The 24,445-nt window shown below is 42.0% G+C and overlaps 1 protein-coding gene across 2 annotated transcripts; it reads right to left on the bottom strand.

Moving 5' to 3' along the window:
* Positions 1-2,098: 2,098 nt before the first annotated feature.
* Positions 2,099-24,140, bottom strand: LOC120028951 (D(2)-like dopamine receptor). Of its 2 annotated transcripts, none has more exons than XM_038974232.1 (7): positions 23,862-24,140; positions 13,191-13,300; positions 9,754-9,890; positions 5,862-6,064; positions 3,302-3,385; positions 2,713-3,094; positions 2,099-2,295 (listed from the first exon to the last, which is right to left on the bottom strand). In XM_038974232.1, the coding sequence occupies exons 1-7, from the start codon at positions 24,138-24,140 to the stop codon at positions 2,099-2,101; spliced, it is 1,392 nt and encodes a 463-aa protein (XP_038830160.1). The 2 variants fall into 2 exon arrangements, with proteins under 2 accessions (XP_038830160.1, XP_038830159.1); XM_038974231.1 differs by having other exon boundaries at positions 3,302-3,388.
* Between the last annotated feature and the right edge of the window lie 305 nt (positions 24,141-24,445).

The raw sequence follows: 24,445 nt of genomic DNA on the forward strand, positions 1-24,445 counted from the left end.
ACGCAGGGCCAGGGGCTGGATGCTGCTTGTAGGAAACGTCTAGTATTTACAAAAAAAATCTAGGGGAAGCTTGTTACAGAGCAAGGATGATGAAAGAGAAAGGCAAATATTCAAATGGCTCTGGCACAGATGAACCATGGCTAAAGTGTAAATCAAAGTACCCATAATAACACAGCAGCCTGTGATGAGACGTATAGTATGACGACGGAATGTGTCTGAATGCCAAACAAATTCAGACAAGGTATGCAAAGGCACATCACTTGGTCGGAAAAAAACAACGACGACAAGGTTGTGGGTTTAAGTCCCACAGGGATGACACAGACGTTCGAAAAGTGTATGCACTCATTGTACTGCAAGTCAATTTGGATTTTAAGGAAACATCTGGTAAGTGTCATTGCTATCCTACCAGTACAACAATGGGGTTCTGTGTGTGACCACTACTATAGCTCTATTCTTTACTATTGTTGGTGGTATCAGGCCAGACAGCCAGGGTATACTTTCAGTGCAGTGAGGAGCCATCTCGTGAGGTAGTGATGAGGGACTCGATATGTCAAGACAGGTAGCTTAGTGGGGCAGAACATCTTGAGTGTTCAAGATTACACATTAATTACGGGATGAGGCATCCCTTTTACACTTGAAGACATAACTATTTCTGCGCTGTCATCAGAAACTGTGGCTTTGATCTTATGTAGAGAGACGAACCACAGTCTCTGATAATGGTTACCATGGGACTAATGACATTATAACATCCTACGAGATGGGGCCTGTAGATCAGGCTGTGTCATGAAACATAAACCATAGACTAGGCCTAGGGGGCTTTCACACTAAAGACTTGCTGTTGGTTTGTCTTTTTCAAATGGATATATATATTGTATTCGATTTTTCACTATAATGGAAATAAAGAAATATTCAAACATGTTTTGTGTGTCGCACGATGGTTTCCTGCACAGAGAACATTAGAATCATCTGCAGAAAACATTGATATGGAATAGCGTGAGTCACTGTTTTTAGTTGCAACTACATAATTGCCATATTATTTTCTGCTGTGTATTTACAGGAAAATAATGAACACCCTCTCGACCAATTATAATAGAGTATTCAGCCTAGTAGTGGTATAACGTTTTGCATTGCACTATTGTATTAGTTATTTATACAGTATTACATGATATAAACAGTATATAGAGTATCAAAGAATAATACATTTACGTAGCACGTCTCATTACTTCATTTATTGGACATACAGTTTTTTTTGTCAAACTTACATTTCATGAGAATCCAGGTAAAGGAGCATTGCAACATGCATCAAATTTTCATTGCAGGCATTTAGTCACATAGAACGGGTTTATAAAAAGCATGTACAGCAAATGTAAATAATAATTGCACAAAACCCCTTATTCATGGTCCTTCCGGGCCAGATAGGAACAATTGTCACATGGTGGCTGTAAGTTCTTTTGGTATAATAATAAGAATAATCATATTATTAATAATAATTAAACGTAATCACAAATATGTGCCTCTCTTGCCAAGTGGACCAGTGAGAAAACCATGAGTCAAAATGTTTAATCTCTATATAACACACATTTTTATTCTGTGGGTGGTTTAAAGCTGCAGAGCTCATAGATGACCAGTTTAATATGATCAGGTTTAATACTGAGATGAACACTGATTTGTTGATATCTAGTTGTTCTTTGCAGGATTCAGCCATGATCAAAATACATCATATATACACAGATTAAATAGGTGGTTTGCTTTAGTGTTTTTAAACACATCGTCTTGTGTTTTCTTTACATTTCCTGACATGGACAGCTCTAAAGTGACAAGCACGATGGTTAAGACCAACATGACATTTCCAAGAAACAGCTCAATGATAAAGACATTATTCCTCGATATACATTCATGTGGGAGAACATGAGTCCACAAAAGAATCAAACAAAAGTCCCCAAGTCTTCATGTGTGGCATTTACTCAGTCTCTCCATTTCTCAAAGATCATCACTGAGATTAATGGTTATGTGCACTGTCCTCATGTGGATGAGGTATATTTTAGTAGGCTATAAGATATGCATCTCTTCATTTCAGCTCCCTGCTCAAACATCAACCTTAGCAATGCAGGATCTTGATGAAAGCTTTTCTGAACTCTATATTGAAAGTGGTGTATATGATGGGGTTCACCGCACTGTTCACATACCCCAGCCACGTGAACGCGTTATACATCTCCGCAGGAACCTTGCACGTGGTGCAGTGGGTGTTCAATATATGAGTAATGAAAAAAGGTAGCCAGCATATGATAAACACACCTAAAGAGAGAGAGAGAAGACAAAATGTGACGAGATCGGAGAAACCAGCTATTACCGTGGTACTGGATTGATGTTGACATTGAATCATGTCCTGAAGTTAAACTTGATTAAAAAAAAGTCCTTCTGATTGATGAAAATGAAAACCGTGTCCTTTTGCTGCAACATTGTCTGCCTCGCTGCCTGTAAGCTCTTTTCAAGTTAAGGATTACTAAGGGAATACAATATACCTATACAGGCCATCGGAAAACTACAGCTAGTAAAAGAAATATATCAGCTACATTTTATCGAGTTCTCTTATTGCTTATGACGTGTGAAAGTAAAATAGACTTTACCCCAATGTTTGTATCCCTCCTCTCTCCTGAAAAGTTCAAACAGTACTTTCAAACATTCAACGTGGTATTCATGTTAACAACTTACCCAGGACTATGGCTAGCATTTGAGTGGCTTTCTTTTCCTTCTGTTGGGAGATCTTCCTCTTACTCATGAAGGCGGGTTGCTGCTTGATAGACGTCTGGGTTTTGCCGTTGGGTAAGGCCTCGGTCTGAAACACTTTAGCCACTTTGGGCACCACCGCCAGTATATCCTTCGAGTCGCTGTTCTTTTCCACTTTGAGGGAGCTCTCAGGCGGGGAGGGGGACACGGAGGTGGGGCTGGCGTTGGCCTTGGTTGGCGGGAGGAGCTGGTGGCTGACAGGCGTGGCGGTGGGATTGTCCACATTCTTCTGTTTCTGAGGGTTGCAATTGGTCACCTCGTCCAACTCCATGTCGTCCCCTTCGCGGGCCACCTCTTTGATGAAGATCTGCAGACAGAGGTCAACAACAATGTAGTAGTAGCAGTAATAGTTGTAGTAGTAGTAATACTAATAATAGAGCAGTAACTTCTATATCTTGCTTATGGGGAGAAATGGGAATGATAGAGGTGACACTGCGTTAACTGCCTTTGAAAGGAAATACATTTCCTTATGAGAGTTACTCTGTAAAAATAGCACAACAAATACTTGACGCACCACTTTTTTCTTGTTGACAGGGAAGCTCCCGTTAGGTTTCACAATCACAGTGCACAGCCTCACATCTCCTGGGTGACTGCACTTCTCCTGAAACAACAACAGGGGAGAGAAGCCGGCACACAGTCACTGCACAGGCACCAAATGGTCTCAGAGTCGCCGTTTGAGAGGGCACAATTCTAAAGAACAATTAACAAAATAAACGGTCATTCTATTGAGCGTACACCGTTATTTGATTCCCATTCGAATCATTACATCCATAACACTCAACAGGGCAGAAATAAAAAGTTAAACTGACAATATTGTTTCAGAAATGGCTTATTGACTGTCAGTATAACAGTGATGAGGACTATTTTCCTTGCAATTGCCTAGTACGTTGTGAATTTATTTTCTCTTCTCTCTCCCAACCCCACACCAAGACAAAAGCATGCATGTACATGAGTAATGTACAGGGGTGAGAGAAACACGGCTTCTTTTCCTGTATTGATCCGCTTTAATGTCACTAAAATCAATATCCAGAAAAGGTCACTTAAAGGCACATTATAATTACTGTTGCATTTCACCTCTCCTTCTAATGTAGTAGACCAATGTAACATGGCCAAGGGATTGGGATTTGTCGTGTGAAATGACCAATTACAGCACAATATGTTGCTAATAATGTCAATGCACAAAAGAGAACCCCCTTAAAAATACCTTAGGATAATTGCGTGTGCCCTTTTCATCCCAGCTAGAAAGCTCTCGTGTGTATTTCTTGCCCCCTCCAACAAGATCATTATCTACAGTTGAAGTCGGAAGTTAACATAGACCTTAGCCAAACACATTTAAACTCAGTTTTTCACAATTCCTGACATTTAATCCTAGTAAATATTCCGTTTTAGGTCAGTTAGGATCACCACAGAATATGAAATGTCAGAATAATAAGAGAGAGAATTATTTATTTCAGCATTTATTTATTTCATCACATTCCCAGTGGGTCAGAAGTTTACATACACACAATTAGTATTTGGTAGCATTGCCTTTACATTGTTTAACTTGGATCAAATGTTTCAGGTAGCCTTCCACAAGCTTCCCACAATAAGTTGGGTGAATTTTGGCCCATTCCTCCTGACAGAGCTGGTGTAACTGAGTCAGGTTTGTAGGCCTCCTTGCTCGCACACGCTTTTTCAGTTCTGCCCACAATTTTTCTATGGGATAGAGGTCAGGGCTTTGTGATGGCCACTCCAATACCTTGACTTTGTTGTCCTTAAGCCATTTTGCCACAACTTTGGAAGTATGCTTGGGGTCATTGTCCATTTGGAAGACCCATTTGCAACCAAGCTTAACTTCCTGAGTGGTGTCTTGAGATAATGCTTCAATATATCCACATAATTTTCCATCCTCATGATGCCATCTATTTTGTGAAGTGCACCAGTATCAAAGCACCCCCACAACATGATGCTGCCACCCCCTGCTTCATGGTTGGGATGGTGTTCCTCGGCTTGCAAGCCTCCCCCTTTTTCCTCCTGACATAATGATGGTCATTATAGCCAAACAGTTCTATTTCTGTTTCATCAGACCAGAGGACATTTCTCCAAAAAGTACGATCTTTGTCCCCATATGCAGTTGCAAACCGTAGTCAGGCTTTTTATGGCAGTTTTGGAGCAGTGGCTTCTTCCTTGCTGAGCGGCCTTTCAGGTTATGTCGATATAGGACTTGTTTTACTGTGGATATAGATACTTTTGTACCCGTTTCCTCCAGCATCTTCACAAGGTCCTTTGCTGTTGTTCTGGGATTGATTTGCACTTTTCGCACCAAAGTACGTTCATCTCTAGGAGACAGAATGTATCTCTTTCCTGAGCGGTATGACGGCTGTGTGGTCCCATGGTGTTTATACTTGCGTACTCTTGTTTGTACAGATGAACGTGGTACCTTCAGGCATTTGGAAATTGTTCCCAAGGATGAACCAGACTTGTGGAGGTCTACAATTTTATTTCTGAGGTCTTGGCTGATTTCTTTTGATTTTCCCATGATGTCGAGCAAAGAGGCACTGCGTTTGAAGGTAGGCCTTGAAATACATCCACAGGTACACCTCCAATTGACTGCCTATCAGAAGCTTCTAAAGCCATGATATAATTTTCTGGAATTTTCCAAGCTGTTTGAAGGCACAGTCAACTTAGTGTATGTAAACTTCTGACCCACTTGAATTGTGATACAGTGAATTATAAGTGAAATAATCTGTCCGTAAACAATTGTTGGAAAAATTACTTGTGTTATGCACAAAGTAGATGTCCTAACCGACTTGCCAAAACGATAGTTTGTCAACAAGAGATTTGTGGAGTGGTTGAAAAACGAGTTTTAATGACTCCAACCTAAGTGTATGTAAACTTCCGACTTCAACTGTATGTGTTTGGCCTCTCATGTGTGGGAAGAGAAAACACTTTATGGACAATATTTTGCTTCCTCCTGATAGATTACATTCTCCAAAAACACATGACGTGTTGTTGACAAAGTATTTCATTGAATTGGCTCTCCTAAGTGTGTCGAGCACTTCATTTTTGAAAAACATGATTTGCAGCCTAGTCACCTTTAACGTAACGCCTGTGTCGTGGTCGCCTGTCCCTTGACACGAGCGCTTTGTGTTCACCCGTTTTCGCCGCTTGCGAAGCACCACATAAATTTGCACGTAGACCAGCAGAGTGATGATGAAGGGAATGTAGAAGGACACAATGGAGGAGTACACCACAAAGGCCGGGTTGGCGATGATGCACAGGGACTCGTCGCGAGTCGCTAGGGAGGAAAACAAAATGACAGAAAACAACAATACTAGTCAAACGTACAGTGGCAAGAAAAAGTATGTGAACCCTTTGAAATGACCTGGATTTCTGCATAAATTGCTCATCAAAATTGATCTGATCTTCATCTAAGTCACAACAATAGACAGACATAGTGTGCTTAAACTAATAACACACAAATTGTATTTTTCTTGTCTACACTGAATACATCTTTTAAACATTCACAGTGTAGGTTGGGAAAAGTATGTGAACCCCTAGGCTAATGACTTCTCCAAAAGCTAATTGGAGTCAAGAGTCCACTAACCTGGAGTCCAATCAATGAAACAAGATTGGATATGTTGGAGCTGCCTTGCCGTATAAAAAAACTCACAAAATTTGAGTTTGCTATTCACAAGAAGCATTGCCTGATATGAACCATGCCTCAAACAAAAGAGAGCTCAGAAGACCTAAGATTAAGAATTGTTGACTTGCATAAAGCTGGAAAGGGTTACAAAAGTATCTCTAAAAGCCTTGATGTTCATCAGTCCACGGTAAGACAAATTGTCTATAAATGGAGAAAGTTCAGTACTGTTGCTACTCTCCCTAGGAGGGGCCGTCCTGCAAAGATGACTGCAAGAGCACAGCGCAGAATGCTCAATGAGGTTAAGAAGAATCCTAGAGTGTCAGCTAAAGGCTTAAAGAAATCTCTGGAACAAAACACTAAACAAGAATTGTGTTCATGGAAGGACACCACAGAAGAAGCCACTACTGTCCAAAACAAAAACTAAAATTTAAAGTTAGCAAAAGTGCACCTGGATGTTCCACAGCGCTACTGGCAAAATATTCTGTGGACAGATGAAACTAAAGTTGAGTTGTTTGGAAGGAACACACAACACTATGTGCGGAGAAAAAAAGGCACAGCACAACAACATCTCAACCTCATCCCAACTGTAAAGTATGGTGGCGGGAGCATCATGGTTTGGGGCTGCTTTGCTGCCTCAGGGCCTGGACAGCTTGCTATCATCGACGGAAAAATGAATTCCCAAGTTTATCAAGACATTTTGCAGGAGAATGTTAGGCTATCTGTCCGCCAATTGAATCTCAACCGAAGTTGGGTGATGCCACAGGACAACGACCCAAAACACAGATGTAAATCAACAACAGAATGGCTTCAACAGAAGGCCAGTCAGAGTCCTGACCTCAACACGATTGAGATGCTGTGGTTTGATTTCAAGAGAGCAGTTCACACCAGACATCCCAAGAATATTGCTGAACTGAAACAGTTTTGTAAGAGGAATGGTCCAAAATTCCTCCTGACCATTGTGCAGGTCTGATCAGCAACGACAGAAAATGTTTGGTTGAGGTTATTGCTGCCAAAAGAGGGTCAACCAGTTATTAAATCCAAGGGTTCACATACTTTTTCCACCCTAAACTGTGAATGTTTACACAGAGTGTTCAATAAAGACATGAAAACGTATAAGTGTTTGTGTGTTATTAGTTTAAGCAGACTGTTTGTCTATTGTTGTGACCTAGATGAAGATCAGATCCATTTTGTTGACCAATTTATGCAGAAATTCAGGTATTTCCAAAGGGTTTACATACTTTTTATTGCCACTGTAAGTAAGGAGCCTTGCACGAGCGAACAGGAACAGCTCATTTGAGTAACAGTAATTCTCTGTAGCATGAAGCAGTTTGATGTACAAGTACAACCCTGGACAGGACACTATTCTATTGCAGTCTTTTCCCCAATGTACCTCCATAATTCTGAGTGCCAAGCTGAGACGCATCGGGTACCATATAAACAGGCTTTGGTATGACACAGCCGATGAGCGGTCTCCCAACCTTTCAATCTCAGGGTGGGTACTCTAACCACAAGGCATCTGAGTTGGTCAAAACAGTGCAAAATACATAAAAAGGGACATTTTGGATGAATATACAGTCGTGGCCAAAAGTTTTTTGAGAATGACACAAATATTAATTTCCACAAAGTTTTCTGCTTCAGTGTCTTTAGATATTTTAGTCAGATGTTACTATGGAATACTGAAGTATAATTACATGCATTTCATAAGTGTCAAAGGTTTTTATTGACAATTACATGAAGTTGATGCAAAGAGTCAATATTTGCAGTGTTGACCCTTCTTTTTCAAGACCTTTGCAATCCGCCCTGGCATGCTGTCAATTAACTTCTGGGCCACATCCTGACTGATGGCAGCCCATTCTTGCATAATCAATGTTTGAAGTTTGTCAGAATTTGTGGGGTTTTGTTTGTCCACCTGCCTCTTGAGGATTGACCACAAGTTCTCAATGGGATTAAGGTCTGGGGAGTTTCCTGGCAATGGACCCAAAATATCGATGTTTTGTTCCCTGAGCCACTTAGTTATCACCTTTGCCTTATGTCAAGGTGCTCCATCATGCTGGAAAAGGCATTGTTCGTCACCAAACTGTTCCTGGATGGTTGGGAGAAGTTGCTCTCGGATAATGTGTTGGTACCATTCTTTATTCATGGCTGTCTTCTTAGGCAAAATTGTGAGTGAGCCCACTCCCTTGGCTGAGAAGCAATCCCACACATGAATGGTCTCAGGATGCTTTACTGTTGGCATGACACAGGACTGATGGTAGCGCTCACCTTGTCTTCTCCGGACAAGCTTTTTTCCGGATGCCCCAAACAATTGGAAAGGGGATTCAGAGAAAATGACTTTAGCCCAGTCCTCAGCAGTCCAATCCCTGTACCTTTTGCAGAATATCAGTCTGTCCCTGATGTTTTTCCTGGAGAGAAGTGGCTTCTTTGCTGCCCTTCTTGACATCAGGCCATCCTCCAAAAGTCTCCGCCTCACTGTGCGTGCAGATGCACTCACACCTGCCTGCTGCCATTCCTGAGCAAGCTCTGTACTGGTAGTGCCCCGATCCCGCAGCTGAATCAACTTTAGGAGACGGTCCTGGCGCTTGCTGAACTTTTTTGGGCGCCCTGAAGCCTTCTTCACAACAATTGAACCGCTCTCCTTGAAGTTCTTGATGATCCAATACATTTTTGATTTAGGTGCAATCTTACTGGCAGCAATATCCTTGCCTGTGAAGCCCTTTTGTGCAAAGCAATGATGACGGCATGTGTTTCCTTGCAGGTAACCATGGTTGACAGAGGAAGAACAATGATTCCAAGCACCACCCTCCTTTTGAAGCTTCCAGTCTGTTATTCGAACTCAATCAGCATGACAGAGTGATTTCCAGCCTTGTCCTCGTCTACACTCACACCTGTGTTAACGAGAGAATCACTGACATGATGTCAGCTGGTCCTTTTGTGGCAGGGCTGAAATGCAGTGGAAATGTTTTTTGGGGACTCAGTTCATTTGCATGGCAAAGAGGGACTTTGCAATTAATTGCAATTCATCTGATCACTCTTCATAACATTCTGGAGTATATGCAAATTGCCATCATACAAACTGAGGCAGCAGACTGTGAAAATTAATATTTGTGTCATTCTCAAAACTTTTGGCCACGACTGTACTATGTGTTTGAAAGAGGAGCATTCAAACTAACCACCACACTGTTAACCCCCATTCACAGCAGTCATACAGTTTAGTATCACCTAGCATTGCCAAATTGAGTCTACTCCTTAGTGCCGTGAAAGCCAAAACACAGCGGAAGCACTGTGCAATAGCAAAGATTACAGTGCAGCAGAGCAAGGTAGCTCACAGTTCCTGCTATTACCTGTGTTATTTAGGCCAAACAACAGGGGGCATGATATCGCAAAGGACAGAACCCACACCACCGAGATCATAACAGTGACTCGTCGTCTGGAGCTGTAGCGCGTGTTGTACAGCATGGGCATGGCGACTGCTGTGTATCTGTTGTGGAAGGAAGCAGATGGGAGGAAAGACGAGGGAAAAACACAGTAGGAATAGACAAACTGGCTTCTCTACTGCGCAGACTACACGTGGAGTGACAGACTACATATTTCTCTATCTTCTCTTAGTAGGGACATCAGGGATGTATGGGTAGAAAAAAAGGTGGGTAAACTCTGATATGATGGAAGACGACTAATGTACAGTAAACGCAAAAGAAACGCTAATTTAGCATAACAGGTAAGCTATTCAGGAAATAAAACGGTGCCTAAGGTGCATTAACCCTTGTGCATTAAATGTGTTTATATGAAATAACCCTCCACTACATCCCTGGTAGGGAACCTTATCAATTAACCTCTAGCCTGCTGTGTGACCTTATTAGTGAGTTAGTTGACATCCTTAGGAAGTAGAAATTCTCTAACAGACATACTTTACTGATTTCATTGTAATGGTTGGTTTGGAACCTTAAGGTAGGAAGCCGAAGGCGACTTAAGCACTTAAAGCTATAATCCTTAGTTGCTACATACATTTTTGGACTTAGAAATGAATGATATAAAACACCAGTCAAAAGTTTGGACACACCTACTCATTTAAGGGTTTTTCTTTATTTTGACTATTTTTTACATTGTAGAATAATGGCGAAGAAATCAAAACTATGAATTAACACATATGTAATCATGTAGTAACCCAATTTTTTTTAAACAAATGAACAAATATTTTAGATTTTAGATTCTTCAAAGTAGCCTCCCTTTGCCTTGATGACAGCTTTGCACACTCTTGGCATTCTCTCAACCTGTCATGTTTTGTCTTTTGATTATCATGTCTTGTCCCTGTGCTTCCCTTCCATTTGTCTCCCTCTGCTGGTCTTAGTAGGTTCTTTCCCTCTCTCTTCCCCTCCCTCTCTTCCTCTCTCGCTCTCTCTCTATCGTTCCGTTCCTGCTCCCAGCTGTTCCTCATTCTCCTAACTACCTCATTTAATCTTTCACACCTGTCCCCTATTTTGCCCTCTGATTAGAGTTCCTATTTCTCCCTCTGTTTTCCGCTTCTGTCCTTGTCGGATCTTTGTTTGATGTTTGCTGTTCCGTGTCCTGGTTCCGCCCTGTCGTGTTTTTGCCTTCATCAGATGCTGCGTGTGAGCAGGTGTCATCTAAGATATATCCAGGAGTACCGTTTTGTTTAAGTTTGGAATAAAGACTCTGTTTTTGTTAAGTCGCTTTTGGGTCCTCATTCATCTGCATAATACAACCAGCTTCATAAGGAATCCAACAGTCTTGAAGGAGTTCCCACATATGCTGAGCACTTGTTGGCGGCTTTTCCTTCACTCTGCGGTCTAACTCATCCCAAACCATCTCAATTGGGTTGAGGTCGGGTGATTGTGGAGGCCAGGTCATCTAATGCAGCACTCCATCACTCTCCTTATTGGTCAAATAGCCCTTACACAGCTTGGAGGTGTGTTTTGGTCATTGTTCTGTTGAAAAACAAATGATAGTCCCACTAAGCGCAAACCAGAAGGAATGCCGTATCGCTGCAGAATGCTGTGGTAGCCATGCTGGTTAAGTCTGCCTTGAATTGTAAATAAATCACAGATAGTGTCACCAGCAAAGCACTCCCACCGCATCACACTTCCTCCTCCATGCATCACGGTGGGAACCACACATGTGAAGATCATCCGTTCACCTACTCTGCGTCTCACAAAGACATAGCTGTTGGAACCAAAAAGCTCAAATTTGGACTCATCAGACCAAAGGACAGATTTCCACCCGTCTAATGTCCATTGCTCGTGTTTCTGGGCTCAAGCAAGTCTCTTCTTCTTATTGGTGTCCTTTAGTAGTGGTTTCATTGCAGCAATTGCAGCAAGGCCTGATTCATGCAGTCTCCTCTGAGCAGTTGATGTTGAGATGCGTCTGTTACTTGAACTCTGTGAAGCATTTATTTGGGGTGCAATCTGAGGTGCAATTACATCTAATGAACTTTTCCTCTGCAGCAGAGGTAACTCTGGGTCTTCCTTTCCTGTGGCAGTCCTCATAAGAGCCAGTTTCATCATGATGGTTTTTGCGACTGCACTTGAAGAAACTTTAGAAGTTCTTGAAATATTCTGGATTGACTGACCTTCATGTCTTAAAGTAATGATGGACTGTCATTTCTCTTTACTTATTTGAGCTGTTCTTTACATAATATGGACTTGGTCTTTTACCAAATAGGGCTATCTTCTGTATATCACCCCTACCTTGTCACAACACAACTGATTGGCTCAAACGCATTAAGAAGGAAAGAAATTCCACAAATTAACTTAAGGCACACCTGTTAGTTGAAATGCATTCCAGGTGACTACCTCATGAAGCTGGTTGAGAGAATGCCAAGAGTGTGCAAAGCTGTCATCAAGGCAAAGGTTGGCTACTTTGAAGAATCTCAAATATATAATATATTTTCATTTGTTTAACACTTTTTTGGTTATTACATTTTGTGTTATTTCATAGTTCTGATATCTTCGATATTATTCTACAATGTAGAAAATGTAAATAGTAAAGAAACACCTTGGAATAAGTAGGTGTGTCCAAAATTTTGACTGGTACTGTACATAATAACCATTGATTCTTGAAAAATATAACTTATAAATGCCTTATGAGCTTAGTTCCATTATTGTACCCCATCAGAATCCCATATTAGCTTGTTTTACTGCACTGTTTGTAAACAATGTAACTATAAACACCATATAGCTAAAAACACGGTAAAACTGTACATTTGATATCATGGAGGGTACAGTCCTTTCATCCATAGCTCTGTCTATGAATTTGAGAGTGGTTATTGTTTCAATTAAGGTCTCTAGCTTTATGGGTACTCTTTATTCAATAGTACAGACCACATGACTATCACAGGACTAATTGTTAATCACAGGACTACAGTATATAACCTCTTACTCTAAAATAAAGTATCTGTAGTATAAACAACTCCAAGATTTTCTGCACACATACTGAATGTGCAGACATTTTGTATTCAAATACAAATTACTTTAATAAATATTTAAATCAACTCTGAGTTATGTATTCACATAACCAAGGTGGTGTTCTGAACATGCATTTGAGTGACACGAAAATCAGTGAAGTGGAAAATCATTTAAAATGAAAAGTGGCGTACTGCATAGTCCATAAATAATGGCATTGGTATTCAATAGAAAGTAGTGGCTGGGTTATGCAAGTAGGCCTTTTAGGCCCAGAGTCCAATGAATTTGCTTAAAGATTTTCACTGCAAATCCACAATGGCACCTGCCTCCAGCCAAGATTCAACAATTTCAAGAGCACTTACCGATCAATGCTGATGGCACAGAGATTGAGGATGCTTGCAGTGCACATCATGACATCTAGGGTGACAAAGATGTCACAGTGGATTTTACTAAACCTCCACTCTCCCACCACCTGAAAGAAAGATGTTCCAACATTTAGAGACAACAGAACTATTTGTTTTATCCCCCTTAAGCACTGACTCAAACACTGACTGTTTTACAGTTGCAGTTCAGTCAGATATTAAAAAGCACACCTTACATGTTCCTGAATAAATGTTCTTATCTTTTCAGCTGTTCTCATCAATCTTCCAATGCCTGCTCCATTCACCATCAAACAATTCTAAAAAACTGTTTTCGCTTTGTCATTACTGGGTATTGTGTGTAGATTGATGAGGGGAAAAAAACGATTTAATCAATTTTAGAATAAGGCTGTAAAGTAACAAAATGTGGAAAAAGTCAAGGGGTCTGAATACCTTCCGAATGCACTGTATTTACAGTATATACACACTGAGTGTATGCTGATCTTTCCATGACAGACTGACCTGGTGAATCCAGGTGAAAATTATGATCTGTTATTGATGTCCCTTGTTAAATCCACTTCAAATCAGTGTAGATGAAGGGGAGGAGACAGGTTAAAGAAGGATTTTTAAGCCTTGAGATAATTGAAACATGGATTGTGTACATGTGCCATTCAGATGGTGAATGGTTAAGACAAAATATTTAAGTGCCTTTGAACGGGGTATGGTAGTAGGTGTCAGGCACACTGGTTTGACTATGTCAAGAACTGCAACGCTACTGGGTTTTTGACGCTTAACAGTTTCCCGTGTGTATCAAGAATGGTTCACCACCCAACGGACATTCAGCCAACGGCAGCCCAGTTGTCGAAAATGTGTCATTGATTAAAAAGGACAAAGGAGGCAGACAGAAATTGTGCAGAGCAACAGAGGGGCTACAGTTAGTCAACTAACAGTCAAGAACAACATTGCTGCCCAAAGACCCATAAAAGAAAGCACAACTCGTTGTACATTGACACAAATGGGTTATGGCAGCCGATAACCTGACAGACTTCCACTTCTTTCAGCAAAAAAAACAAGACTCTGCGGTTGCAGTGGGCTCAGGAACGAAAACACGGGAGATTATCGAAAAATATTGCCTGGTCTGATGAATCTCGGTTCCTGCTGTTTCACGCAGATGGGAGGACTAGGGTATGGAGAAAACCACGAGTACATGTATCCATCACGCCAGGGGTCAACATTGCAGGCTGGTGGTGGTGGTGTGAGGTGTGTTTTTATGGCACACATTGGGCCCCTTGATAAAAGTGGAGCAATGTTTGAATGGATATCTGAACAACATTGCTATCAGGTGCATCCCTTCAAGGCAGCGAGGATTGTCCAGAAATGGTTCCACAAATATGACAGTGAATTTAGCTTATTGCAGTGGCCTGCCCAGTCACCAGATCTCAATTCAATTGCATCTGTGGGATGAGATGGAACAAGCTATCCACTACTAGCCAACTTGACAACTGTGGGAAGCATTAGAGTCAACATGGTCCAGCATCCCTGTGGAACGCTTTTGACACCTTGTAGAGTCCATGCCCCGACAAATTGAGTCTGTTCTGAGGGAAAAAGGGGGAATTGCAAGTCAAAATTAGGAAGGTGTTCCTAGTGTTTAGTATACTCAGTGTATATTACCTCAGTGGCAAGTTTATTAGGTACAGCCAACTAGTACTGGGTCAGATCCCCTTTTGCGTCCAGAAGTGATCACTTTTTCTATTTATTCCTTATGTTATTTTTATTGATATATATATATATATTTGTATTTTTTCTACCATTTCTCTTTTTTTATTATTATTGTTGTGAAGGGCCCGTAAGTAAGCATTTCTCTATTGATTACGTAGCACGCGACAAATACAATTTGAACAGCCTTAATTCTTCAGAGCATGGATTGATTCTATTTTCCATCATTTCTCAATGGTATCAAGGGACCTAACGTGTGCCAGGAAAATATTCCCCACACCATTACACAACCAGCATGTACCATTGGCATCAGGCAGTATGGTGCCATGGACTCATGCTGCCTATGCCAAATCCTGACTCTGCAATCAGCATGACGCACAGGAACTGGGATTTGTCAGAACAGGCAATGTTTTTCCACTCCTCAATTGTCCAGTGTTGGTGATCTCGTGCCCACTGGAGCCCGGTGTGGTCGTCTGCTGTAATAGCATATCCGTGACAAGGACCGACGAGTTGTGCATTCCGAGATACCGTTCTGCACACCACTGTTGTATTGAGCCGTTATTCGCCTGTCTGCGGCCAGCCTGTTAGCCTGCACGATTCTTGCCATTCTCCTTCAACCTCAACGAGCTGTTTTCGGCCCATAGGACTGACGCTGACTGGATGTTTTCTGTTTGTTTCACCATTGTTGATAAACCCTAGACATTGTTGTGTGTGAAAAGCCAAGGAGTCTGGCCGTTTCTGAGATACTGGAACCGGCGCAGCAGGCACAGACGATCATACAGTCCCACGCTCAATGTCTCTTAGGTCACTCGTTTTGCCCATTCTAAAGTTCAATCGAACAGTAACAGAATGCCTTGATGTGTGTCTGCCTGCTATATATAGCAAGCAAACCGTTGCGAACGGGGTGGTGTACCTAATAAACTGGCCACTGAGTGAATGTATGCACACACACACACCGCTCAACTGACGTGGACCGAGGAGACGGAGAAAGTCTTCCAGAACTTAAAGGGAGGGGTTCTAAAACTTTTGACCGGTAGAGTGTGTGATATATATATAACTTTTGACCGGTAGAAAGTTTTAGAACACCAACTCATTCAAGGGTTTTTCTTTATTTTTACTATTTTCTACATTGTAGAATAATATTAAAGGCATCAAAACATATGGAATCATGTAGTAACCAAAACAAGTATTTTATATTTGAGGTTATTCAAATAGCCACCCTTTGTCTTGATGACAGCTTTGCACACTTGGAATTCTCTCAACCAGCTTCACATGGAAGGCTTTTCCAACAGTCTTGAAGGAGTTCCCACATATGCTGAGCACTTGTTGGGTGCTTTTCCTTCACACTTTTTTGGTTACTACATGATTCCATATGTGTTATTTCATAGTTTGATGTCTTCACTATTATTCTACAACGTAGAAAGTATGAAAAATAAAGAAAAACCCTTGAATGAGTAGGTGTTCTAAAACTTTCTACCGGTCAAAAGTTATATATATATCACACACTCTACCGGTCAAAAGTTTTAGAACCCCTCCCTTTAAGTTCTGGAAGACTTTCTCCGTCTCCTCGGTCCACGTCAGTTGAGCGGGCAGACGGCTCCAGGACAGATTATATATATATATATATATATATTGTAGCAGGCTCAATAATGCACCAGTAGAACAACTAGAATGCAAATTGGGAGTTTATTAGGGATTTTTGTACACTGGGGAAAAGGGGGGAATTTAACTATTTCACAGTACACAAACCGGTCTCGTTGTCCGTTCCGTTCTCCAGGGGTAATCCTAAAACTCGGATCCTCAGCCAATCCTGTTCGGTACATAAGGGGGGTAAACAGACAGTCCAGGTCACAACGGGTAAACACACAGATATTGCTCTCTCTTCTCCCACTCTTCATCACGCACGCTTTGCTCTCCATTCTCTTCCCCTTTGTGCAGGCTGCTTCCTATTTTATCCCCCAAGCACTCCCTGGCTTAATGATCCACAGTCTCGCCTCGTTGGGGCAGGAAGTCCATATAAGACTCGGGCGTGGAGCCAGCGGGCTGCAAGATATCTCCCTTCAATAATCACTCCCCTCACCTCTCCCTGCCGTCTGCCCCACACACACCCCAGCTCCGACCGGGAGGGAGGGGCGGTCCAATACAGAAGCGAATGGTGCAGTCTGGTTTCGGCACCAACACTATGCGACTCTTCGATTATATCAGCTTTCAACATCGTTTTTACCTCGGTCCTGACAGCCTCTCTCGTTGCTTCCGGTATGCGATAAGGTCTGCGGTAAGGTTTTCCCGGGTTCGGTGATGATGCTGTGTCAGATCGGTATGTCCTGAGCACCTTCAGCTCCTGCTTCTGTGCTTGGCTCAGCTGCTCCTCAGTGGCACATCTGCCCGGCTTGGTCTCTGTGGTAACCTTCTTCGGGGGAAATAGAGTAGAGTGCATCACGTGTGCATCACACTCCATTTCTTTAGCAAATTCACATGGTAAATCTGGGTTAAAACTTAAGGCTAGGGGGCAGTATTTTGACGTAACCTAAGTAAACTGACCAAAGTAAGCGTGCCCAAAGTAAACTCCCTGTTACTCAGGCCCAGAAGCGAAGATATGCATATAATTGGTAGATTGGATAGAAAACACTCAAGTTTTTAAAACTTTTAAAATAATGTCTGTGAGTAAAACAGAACTGATTTGGCAGGCGACACCCAGAGGACAAACCCTCCAGGGAATTTTCTTTTTAGGTCATAGGATTTCCCAATGGTTTTCTATGGGGAACCCTATTTATGAGGAACCTGGTTGCAGTTCCTATGGCTTCCACTAGATGTCAACAGTCTTGAGAAATTGGTTGATGTTTTCCTTTTGAGAAATGAAGAAGTAGTGCTATTCATTCCATGTGTCACTCTGAAGGTCCCTACTATTTTGGTGCGCGTGAACAGGAAAGCGCTTCGTGTTATTTTTCTTCGGTATTGGAAACAGATTATCCCGTCTTAAATTTTATCGATTATTTACATTTTAGGATACCTGAGGTTGGATTAGGAACATTGTTTGAAATGTTTGGACCAAGTTTACAGGTAACTTATTAGATACTTTGTAGGCATGTTGGGCGAGTTGAAACCGGTATATTTCTGAATCAAACGGCCCAAATAAATGGACATCTTTGGGACATAAAGAAGGACATTATCGGACAAAAGGACCATTTGTGATGTTTCTGGGATATTTTGGAGTGCCAACAGAAGAAGATCTTCAAAGGTAAGGCATTAATTATATCGCCATTTCGGACTTTTGTGGCGCACCTGCCTGGTTGAAATATGTTTTGCATGGTTTTGTATGCGGGGAGCTGTCCTCAGATAATCGCATGGTGTGCTTTCGCCGTAAAGCCTTTCTGAAATCTGACACAGCGGCTGGATTAACAAGAAGTTAAGCTTTATTTCGATGTTTTACACTTATATTTTCGTGAATGTTGAATATTGATATTCCTGTAGTTTGAATTTGGCGCTCTGCAATTTCACTGGATGTTGTCAAATCGATCCCGCTAAAGGGATTGGCGCGTGAAGGGATCACTAAGAGGTTAAATGCCTAAGTCTCGGCTGTCTGACCCTATAGTTAACTTCACCCACCTTCTCAATGACTTCGTATGGCCCATTCCATCGGTCCAAAAACGTACATTCTGAGGTGGGGAACAACACTTTGTCTCCTGGCTGGAAGTCCCTTCGTTGTGCTCCTCTGATGTACACCTGCGCTTGGGCCTCCTGCATGTGTTTCTGTACCAGGGGCCACAGGGTTGCCATGTGGTCTCTCAAGTCTTCCACGTGCTCCACCAAAAGCGTGCCTTGATCCTGTCTAAGGTCTTCTACACCCATAGGTGAGCCCCAAGAAGGTTGGATTGCGCCAACTGCAGGACAGATGGTACAAAGGGACGGGGCACCAACAACAACTCCATACATTCGTCATTCTTCTTCACGACCTGACATAGCAACTTTTTCTTTATAGAAAAATGGGGCATTGCCTCATTGGGGCAGGAAGTCCATATAAGGCTCGGGGGTGGAGCCAGTGGGCTGCAACATATTTCCCTTTAATAACCACTCCCCTCACCCCTGTTCAAGCCACAAATATATATATATTTTAAGACACATGACCTTTGCAATCATATCCTATGTGAGAGTGGATTCTCGGCCATCACTAGCATGAAAACTAAATACAGGCACAGACTGTGTGTGGAAAATGATTTAAGACTGAGACTCTCTCCAATACAACCCAACATTGCAGAGTTATGTGCATCCTTTCAAGCATACCCTTCTCATTAACCTGTGGTGAGTTATTCACAATTTCCGATGAACAAATAAGGTTTTATATGTAAGATGGTTAAATAAAGAGCAAAAATATTGATTATTTGTACATTATTATTTGTGCCCTGATTATTATTTGTGCCCTTTGTCACTTCCCACCAGCCGGGTTGTGACAAAAACTCACACTCATTCTTATGTTTAATAAATGTATCGTATAGTGCATGTGTGGCAGGCTTACAATGATGGCAAAAAACAACATTTGAGAGTGCGCTGACCCTTGCACCAGAGGGGGTAGGCAGCTGGAGGTTGAATGTTTGAAGGGGTACGGGACTATAACAAATTTGGGAACCACTGTTCTAGACGATTTGGTGCGTTGAACTTTGTGGCAACAGTTTGGGGAAGGCCCATTCCTGTTTCAGCATGACAATGCCACCGTGCACAAAGCAACGTCCATACAGAAATGGTTGGTGTGGAAGAACTTGACTGGCCTGCATAGAGCCCTGACATCAACCACATCGAACACCTTTGGGATGAATTGGAACGCCAAGTTCCAGGCCTAATCGCAAAACCTCACTAATGATCTTGTGGCTGAATGGAAGCAAGTCCCCACCGGGACGGGGGGGACTTGCAATGTTCCAACATCTAGCGGAAAGACTTCCCCTAAAAAAGTGGAGGCTGTTATAGCAGCAAAAGCAGGGACCAACTCCATATTAATGCCCATGGTTTTGGAATGAGATGTTCGACGAGCAGGTGTCCGCATACTTTTGGTCATGACAGAGAGAGAGAGAGAGAGATTTTAATAACGAGTAGCCGATGCTTCTACTTCATTCCCAAGAGCCTGATGAACCCATTCGTATTCACAAACCACCTCCACTCTCTACATGAACAGGGCTGCCATGGTCTAGCTACTAGCTAATATCCCTGCATGACTGACAGTGCGCTTCGAAGCCTGCCCATCGTTGCAGATCCTAAGCCATTCCCCTGCACCACTACTGAGAGTGGTGCTTTGCTTCTCACTCAATCATATTGGAGTCGTCAAGCTCAGCGATATCTGCATCTCACCTTTTTTTTTTTTTTTTTAAACAGCCAGAACTGCGAAGCCGCTCTCACGGAGACCTGTCTGATTAATCTCTGTCCTGAGGCAGTGTGTTATTAATTATGCCATGCTCAGGCTTGAAGAGGGTTATGTCTTTGCTCCTGGTTGTCAGTCTGCAGCCCTGCCAGTGATTAAAGAATGATCTGACAAACCTAATGAGAGACTCTTTATACCAGGCTTCACAAATCAGCCTACTAACACACCTCCCTAACTGGTGGGAATGGAGGTCATTATGAACACCCATAGACATCATGGTAAGGGCTTATTGGAAACATAGATCTACCTTCACCATGATATAAGCGATGCTGGAAAATGCTGGATTGATTTGGCCGAGGACTGCCCCTGACGTCGGTGACATCGTAAAATAAAACGCAGCGAGAAATCCAATTGCTATGTTAATGTCGACTGCGGCCCGCTACATATTTTCTGATTTAGTCCGGATGTTTTGTTTTTCTCATTTTGCGTGGGGATTGTACACTAGATATCGCGCTCTCTCAGAAATGTCAACATTTCGTTTGCTATCTGCACAGACACGTTGTTTAACATACTGTGAGGCTGGCTGGGAGGAAAGAGGCTAACCTCTTTCCCAGCTGCTCATCAAAGCCAATAAACATCGGAAGACCTAAGGTCATCTAGCATATGTCAAGAAGAGGCTCTTAATATACCACATTTGGCATGGTCGAACTAAGGCGTAACATATTCATAATTAATGCAAATGTAGCATTTAGCGAGAAAGGGCAACAGTGCTCCTGCAGCAGACTGTGACCAACACATTACCACAGCTTGTTGTTAGACTAGGAAGATAAATTAACCTGAACAAGATCTCAGCAAGATGAAAACAAATAGACAATGGTCACGCAGCAAATTACAATGTTCTCCCGGGAGAGGGACGATAATCCAAAACACGGCATTGTAATAACAAAAGATCAACGTGTTTATTTTCGTTGTGTCGAAGCATAATCCTACATGACATCTCTTTTCTCTGCTAGAAATCGAACGTTTCATGAGTGTGAATCATCCCAAAAAATCCACCCGTTTCACTTAAGGGCAGTGCTTATTCTCATGCTAACAATAAGCCCTTGTAATGTTGCCAAGCTGCAGCCTACTGCATACAATTGAGAGGCCCATTTGAAGGGAGCTGAGGGTCACTGTGGAAAGGTTGTGTAACGAGTTAGCCTACTGTATGTGGCATTTCTCAACTTTTAGTCAGATGTAGCCTAGCGGTTTAGAGCGTTGGGACAGTAACCAAAAGGTCGCTGGTTTGAATCGCCAAGCCAACTACATGAAAAATCTGTCAATGTGCCCTTGAGCAAGGCAGTTAACCCTGATTGCTCCTGTAAATTGCTCTGGATAAGAGCATCTGCAAAATGACAGATTTTTAAATGTAAGTAGACCAGAGGAGAATTATTGGGGTTTTCTTGGATGCTAGAGCAAGAGATCAAGTCACAGTTTTTCTCCAGAGCACACGACAGACTATAATTTTAGAGTGTAACTTGATAGCCCTGGTAATCAGGAGGCAGGCTCACTGACACACACATAGGAGGATTCTTTCGCTGCAGTCTTGGATAGCCTCTCACGTCACTGGCCAAAGACCACGGTAAAAAATGACATCCTAACACAGCGAGGTAAGCCAAGGAGTTTTTCCTCCGGAACCTACTACTACTACTACTACTTCCTGCTCTCAATTGATTTGCTGGAATGAGGTTATTGTATTGCTGCCCAAGGCTACCGTTCTGCTGTTTTACGTCGCAAATGTCACTGGGCATTGATTCAACCTTACGTGGTTTACACAGCACACACCTAGATCACACAAGACAGTTTTAAAAGTCACATCACAAAATAATACACCAATGTTGTCTAACCTAGCTATAGCTGGGAAATGAGTACATACACTACCATTCAAAAGTTTGGGGTCACTTAGAAATGTCCTTGTTTTTGACAGAAAAGCACATGTTCTGTCCATTAAAATAACATCAAATTGATCAGAAATACAGTGTAAACATTGTTAATGTTGTAAATGACTATTGTAGCTGGAAACGGCAGATTTTTTAATGGAATATCTACATAGGCCCATTATCAGCAGCCATCACGTTGTGTTATCCTTTTAAAATGATAAACTTGGATTAGCTAATTGATCATTAGAAAACCCTTTTGCAATTATGTTAGCACAGCTGAAAACTGTTGTTCTGATTAAAGAAGCAATAAAACTGGCCTTCTTTAGACTAGGTGAGTATCTGGAGCATCAGCATTTGTGGGTTCGATTACAGGCTCAAAATGGCCAGAAACAAAGACCTTTCTTCTGAAACTCGTCAGTCTATTCTTGTTCTGAGAAATGAAGGCTATTCCATGCGAGAAATTGCCAAGAAACTGAAGATCCCGTACAGCGCTGTGTACTACTCCCTTCACAGAACAGCGCAAACGGGCTCTAACCAGAATAGAAATAGGAGTGGGAGGCCCCGGTGCACAACGGAGCAAGAGGACAAGTACACATTTACAAATTATCTTTGAAAGACAGGGTCCTGAAAAAGGGACGTTTCTTTTTTTGCTGAGTTTAGATAGCTTTGTAGGTACAGTGCCATTTATTTTCCTGATGTGAATTTATTAATTTCCTCACTTTGCTCAAACTTAATCGTCTGACCTCCTGTATACAATAGACAGTTGATCAACATTACAGCCTATTTGCTACAGTGATAACTTTTTTATTGAGTGACTGATTAAACTGTGAGTTATAATATGCAATGCTATTTCCCACAATTTAATGCTGATGCCATCTTAATTCTTATCTATTAAATTCCATAACTACATTGTATGGAACCATAATTACTTACATATTTTCTTGTTGACAGGGAAACATTTTTGATGGATTTAAACTTTAATATTTTATTGCGTGGTAAATTGGCATCATAAAACACGATAACATTTATGCATTTTTTGAAAACGGCAGAGCTATTATTCCTCATGCACTTTTAAGCCACACAGAACATTTTATTTGTAATATTTAAATGTGCTTATTACTCATTTAGTTAAAATGAACATCTTTAACCAGTTATGTGGAGAAGATACACAATGAAAACAGACACACATTGCATTCACATTGTTCCAGCAATGGTATTTGTTGCCTTTATCCTTTCTGTTTGTGTAATGCTCATTGCTTCAATGACAGACACCTTGGGAAAGCTGTTGCATTACCAGACCTTTAATAAAGGAGCACTGTGAACGTATTCTTTTCAGATCAACAATGTGGCCCTAAAGGTTTGTTTTCATTTTGGAGGACTGAGGAGGAGGGTCAATGCAAGGGCAAAATCAAAGAGGAAAGGGTAAAAGGAACCCTGATTGGCATAAGCGTAATCAAACAACCTCTTGTTTATGTGCGCGTTTGTTTTGCTTCAGTTTTGTACGCAATTTGCTGTGCAACCTCATGGGAAAGAATACTACACTGCACTTTTAAGCCTTTAGCCAATGACAAATGTGCATGAGTGTACAGGAAGCCTACCTCCTGCAACCACAGGGTAAAAAACAAAACTGTATCTTTAGCATCAAGCCTTTCTGCCAATGACAGAGCATGCGTGGGTGTGTAGGTAACCTACCTCCAGATAGACCACCCAGGGCATAACCAAGGTGGCCACCAGCAGGTCAGCCACGGCCAGGCTGACGATCAGGTAATTGGTGGTGGACTGGAGGGCCTTCTCCCTGGACACGGCCATGCACACCAACACATTGCCAAAGACGATGACGAGGATGAGCAGCGTCAGGAGCATGGCGTAGTAATTGTAGGGGTGCTTCTGCTCACTCTCAGTGTCATTGAAGCTCCCGTTCCCATTGTCCCAGAAACTCTCATTGTAGGCATACTGAGTGAGGACATCCATTAGCTGTGAGTGACGAAGGCCGAGAACGGGCCCTGAAATGGACACAAAGAAAAAGAGAGAGAATTTACATATTCAGCTTTAATTACAAGAGCTGTGTGTGTGTGTGCTAAAATACATCATTGGTGATTGCGCATTTACTTGATTGTCTTCATCTCTCTCTACGCGTGTGTGCATTTTGTTTGTGCGTACGTGTGCGTGCATTCGTGTCTGTGTGAATGCACGCATCTGTGTGTACGATGGTGTGCGCCGTACATGAGGAACTTTCTTTCGACTCAGCAGCCGAGAGGTTGGCTCTGGGATTCTAT

Source organism: Salvelinus namaycush, chromosome 34 (genome assembly GCF_016432855.1).
Source record: "Salvelinus namaycush isolate Seneca chromosome 34, SaNama_1.0, whole genome shotgun sequence".
NCBI lineage: Eukaryota > Metazoa > Chordata > Actinopteri > Salmoniformes > Salmonidae > Salvelinus > Salvelinus namaycush.

Excerpts from the sequence above, each read along its gene's own strand:
- LOC120028951 (XM_038974231.1), bottom strand. The coding sequence starts at position 24,140 with ATGGATGTCCTCACTCAGTATGCCTACAATGAGAGTTTCTGGGACAAT. Across the intron at positions 3,389-5,861 it reads ACACAGGCGTTACGTTAAAG|GAGAAGTGCAGTCACCCAGG; the intron begins GTGACTAGGCTG and ends TTGTTGTTTCAG. Across the intron at positions 2,296-2,712 it reads AATGCTAGCCATAGTCCTGG|GTGTGTTTATCATATGCTGG; the intron begins GTAAGTTGTTAA and ends CTCTCTCTTTAG.